Here is a 4,413-nt window from a genome sequence, read left to right as displayed (position 1 = left end):
TCGGTATTGATATCGGTATCGGCCGATATTGGTCATTTTTTAGAATATTGGTATCAGTCTGATATGTAAAACTGGGCTGATATTACCATCCGATATTGATTTCCCACTTTTTATCTTTGTGTTTGTGTTTTGGAGGGGAGATAGTTGGTTGAGCAGCATCTGTTTGATCATGATAGTGAWATTGATGCTGCACAGCCAGGAATAACTGAAGTAGAGCCATGTCAGAGGTCTGGTTSTTTATTTATGTATCAAAAAGACCCAAGTGTGTGCATATATGTATAATATAATTTGTGTGTTTGTGTAATATTGGTAAATATCGGTTATCGGCCATAACAGCAATAATTATAGAGGATATCGATATCGGCTGAAATTTTCCTATTGGTGCATCCCTAATTAAATCCAGGGTTTTTATTACATTTTACACCTCATCCCAACGTGTTCAGAATTAGAGTTGCAGTTTTGCTCTTTTACTCACCGCCTGCACCGCTTCTTGTTTTTCTAGTGTCCATAGACGGCGTGGAGTGGAACGACGTCAAGTTTTTCCAGCTGGCAGCGCAGTGGCCCACTCACGTCAAATACCTACCTGTTGGACTTTTCGGCTACAACAAGACCCCGTCGTAGGACTGAGCTTTTTACTCGGACCCCCCACACCCACCGTGACCCGTCGGACTCAGCACACAGATCGACACCTGCAGAGCCAGTCAGGCAGCCGGACCGTTTCCTTCACCTAACTCCAGCCACATCCGTCTTCTTTCTCCTTAGGGAGAAGGGGGGTCCAGCACTCCTACTAGTCACTTTAATGCTCCCTGTTGTGTGTGTATGTGTGTGTTTTTGTGCGTGCAATAAGTATGCATGCACACGTGAATGTACAGTGTGTGTGTTTATGATGAAAATCACAGCACAAGTTTATCAGCTAACTGCCGTTTTATGTTTCTGTTCTAAGGAATGCGACCGCATGCAACCAGATTCAAGCCCTGAGCAACTCCGATAAACTCCGTTCAGAGACCCCATCCACAGAACTACAACACACACACACACACGCACACTGATGTGCCAGAGACAATAACTTCAAAATAAAAAATAGAAAAAAAATACGCCACAGGACTTCAGTTAGCATGAGATTGCAGTCGACAAGAAAAAAACAGCTGGCTTTGAAGAAATGCCTGCAGAACAGCTCCTATTCAAAACTCTCACTCTGATGTACTTCTTTATTTCAAGGGCTTCCATTCTGTTTAAAATAGCTTTTTTTCCCTGTAACAAAATAAATCATTTGGATGTCTAATGCCAAACATATATATATATGAAAGGGGAAGTGTTTTTTTTTTAGAATTGTGCTCTTGTGAAAAGCAGTAAAACCTTCCCTGTTTTTAAGGTGTTTGTGATGCAAACTGTGTTAAAGTCAGAAAACTAACGTCCCAGTTGAAACTCTCAATGTGCAGTTTTTCCTCTTGTTAGCTATGCACGTCTGAACACACGTGGACCCATTTTGGCTGATTTTGCAGCTAGTAAAACATATAGTTTAAACCTTTTTCGATTATGCAAAAAAAAAACAACTCCCAACATGCATGTCCAAGCAGCGCGAAACCTAACATCATTGAACTTTATTTTTATTTTTCTCGTCGTAACTTTACTGTAAAAAAAATTAGCCAGGAAAGGAGAAAAAAAGCACAACGTTGCCAGTTTTCATCCATGTGTCTGAAAATGAGCAGCTTTATTTTCAGTGACGATTTCAAATCTTTTCTCCTCAAAAAACAAACAAACAATAAATAAATAAATAAATCCCAATATTTTCTTTTTGAACAACAAAAATCAATGAATTTATTTAGCTGCAGATCTGCGACGTGCTTTTTCTAGCGTGTTGTGAAGTGATCAGTGAGTGCACGTAAGAGTGTGTGTATGTGAGTAACGTGGTTTAAAACAAAAAACGTAAAAATTTCCGATAAATAGTTTTTATATGATGTAACGGAGGATGTGTGTTGGCACTGTGTATTGATGATGTCATCATCAGTGGTTGTAGATGAACACGAGATAAACTCGATCAGAAAAAAAAAGTCTCCGGCGCCACTCTAAATCATGTCGCCTTCATCGTAACGCTCGCCATCACCACTTAAGTATTGCAAATACTGTATATATATATTTTTTAATAGTATTAATGCAAAATTTCTTTATTTAAATAGTCTTTTATTTTTTTTTAAAAGACGACTTCGTTAGATAGCTTTATTTTGATTTTGTTTTGTTTTTCTTCTTGTGTTGATGTTACAGTGTTAGCAGCACCCGGGGGTTCACATGGAAAGCTTTCGTAGCTTCTGGCATTTGTTCGTTCCTCTTCCTGGTCGACGGTCACCGCTGTGCAAACACTCACGTCGGTCCCTGACTGATATATTTTTTTAAAAGAAAATTCTACATATTTGAATGTACGTTGTTTCGTTTACATGTGCCGTTTACTGAATTTWAAAGAGATAATCTGGTCATTTTTGCCAGGATGTTCTCTTAGTTACAAATAGTTAGCACTGTATCCGTCAAAGCATGGAGAAAGAGGCAAAAGGCCTCCTGACAACCAGGCTAACAGCTAGCCCCTGAAAAGCGTTAGCTGTTAGCCTTTAGCTGGATTTCTGCCTGTTTCTCCTCACACATGCCTTCAAAATGACCAAACTATCCCTTTAACAAATGCAGTGTTCCTCTGGAGAGGATTTCAAGAAGGTGTTGAACTCTTGTTGTTTTAATTTTCCAAGCTTTTGTCGGGGTTGGCACGGCTGCCTTTTTGAAAGCTGCAGTTTTTTGTTTTAACTGCTAAAGGGCTTAAAGGACTGACTGAATGCTTCTTTCAGTGGATGGAGTTTAGTTTCTGCTGAATATCAGTTTTTGACAGACTGCTAGGATTTAGCAGAGATTGTGTATTGTCACTGTCAGGCAGAACCCTTGTTTGTTGTTTTCATGTTTTTGCATAAATCAACTCCATCGGCCACGCCGTTTGTGGTTTTATAGACGACTAATGAAGGAGGAAGAGCAGGGGACCACATGGAGTCCAAGATACAAACTTTCTGCCTGACAGTAACAATATAATATGGGGAAATTATAATATGCTGATATTTTGTTGAAAATCATGATTATAAAATCAGATTTAATAATCCCACATCTTCCTGCCCTCACAACACAACACATCTGTGTTTCATCATTTCCTCTTTCCTAATAATCAGCTGTGGGTCCATTCAGTGGCAGAATAAATGACAGGCATGCAGTTTATTGAAGTTTTTGTATCGCAGCAATAAATTCACAATGAACTGCGCAACCCTGATGCTAACATTAAGGTTTCATTCCAAAATGAATTACATTTTGAAGTACAGAGAAAGTTTCTGTGTTTGTTGTGAAAGTAGCAACAAATGAAATTTTTTAGTTCTTCTTTCCCATATTTCAACTCATTAGAATGAATTAATCATTTATAGTGGCGCGTTCTTGTATTTACTGTAAACCCACCCAGATCTGCTGAGAATGTTGGCTACTTTAAGCTTCTTGTTTTAGTCAAAATGAGTCAGCAACTTTAATTTAATTTACTCTGTAGTTTCACTTTTTATACCATATTGTTGCAAATTAATTAAAAGTTGGAAAGCTGAGAGAGATTCTGCACAATCATTATATTGCTTTATAGATGTCACATGCAAAACATATTTAGTCTTTTTCAACCAAGGTTACAGTTAATAATAATAATAATAATAATGTCATTGTGGCGCTCACCTTGTTTCTGCTGCCCCCTAGTGGCCACTAAATGCAAGTGCCACAACTTTTAAGCTGATTGTTCCAGTCAGCTGTCATCACTGAAATGGGGCAACCCAAATTTAAATAGCAATATATTACCAAACAGCCTTTTGCCAAKCACATTTTCTAATTTCCCCAAGTAAGGTTTGCTGGGAAACGATTCAGAAACTTAGGGAAACATTCAAAATGTTTCCACTTGGAATGAAACCTTTAACATTTTTACTTCACTAGTAGCTTCGGAACATCAGTGGTCTAAAGTCCAGTGTGAGAAGCAATCTTGAATTATTCACGAAGTGGATCTTAGTTGTTTTTAGGTGATTGAAATGATGTATTTGTTTGTCATTTGCTGATTTTTTTTTCATTAGAAGGAAGCTCAATAGCTTTCTCAATACATCAAACTCAAATAATTTGTCTGAAATACAGTAGAGAGTCTCTGCTAACATAAAAAATACTTACAACTGTTAWTTTATTTTGTGCTGCCAACTTTCTGACAAAAAAAGGCAATCATTAAAAGTGTTCAAATGTCATCATTTCAATAAGAAACGATTTACCCCAAAGTCTGTTTCCTATGAGATACTGGTTCTGTGTGTAAGTCTTGATCTCGCTGCGGTGTGTGTGTGTGTGTGTGTGTGTGTGTGTGTGTGTGTGTGTGTGTGTGTG

General features: G+C 38.0%; 1 protein-coding gene across 1 annotated transcript in view; it reads left to right on the top strand.

Annotated features, from left to right (window-relative positions):
- LOC106534806 (phosphofurin acidic cluster sorting protein 1) overlaps positions 1-1,951 on the top strand; it is a gene marked incomplete at its 5' end in the record, with an annotated part of 3,578 nt that extends 1,627 nt beyond the window's left edge. The window contains 1 exon segment of the mRNA XM_014031568.1: positions 503-1,951. Coding sequence (XP_013887022.1) covers positions 503-621 — 119 coding nt within the window.
- Positions 1,952-4,413: the final 2,462 nt, after the last annotated feature.

The sequence above is a fragment of the Austrofundulus limnaeus genome, unplaced genomic scaffold (genome assembly GCF_001266775.1).
Source record: "Austrofundulus limnaeus strain Quisiro unplaced genomic scaffold, Austrofundulus_limnaeus-1.0 Scaffold1271, whole genome shotgun sequence".
In the NCBI taxonomy this organism is placed as follows: Eukaryota; Metazoa; Chordata; class Actinopteri; order Cyprinodontiformes; family Rivulidae; genus Austrofundulus; species Austrofundulus limnaeus.
This window is presented reverse-complemented; position numbering and strand designations above follow the sequence as displayed.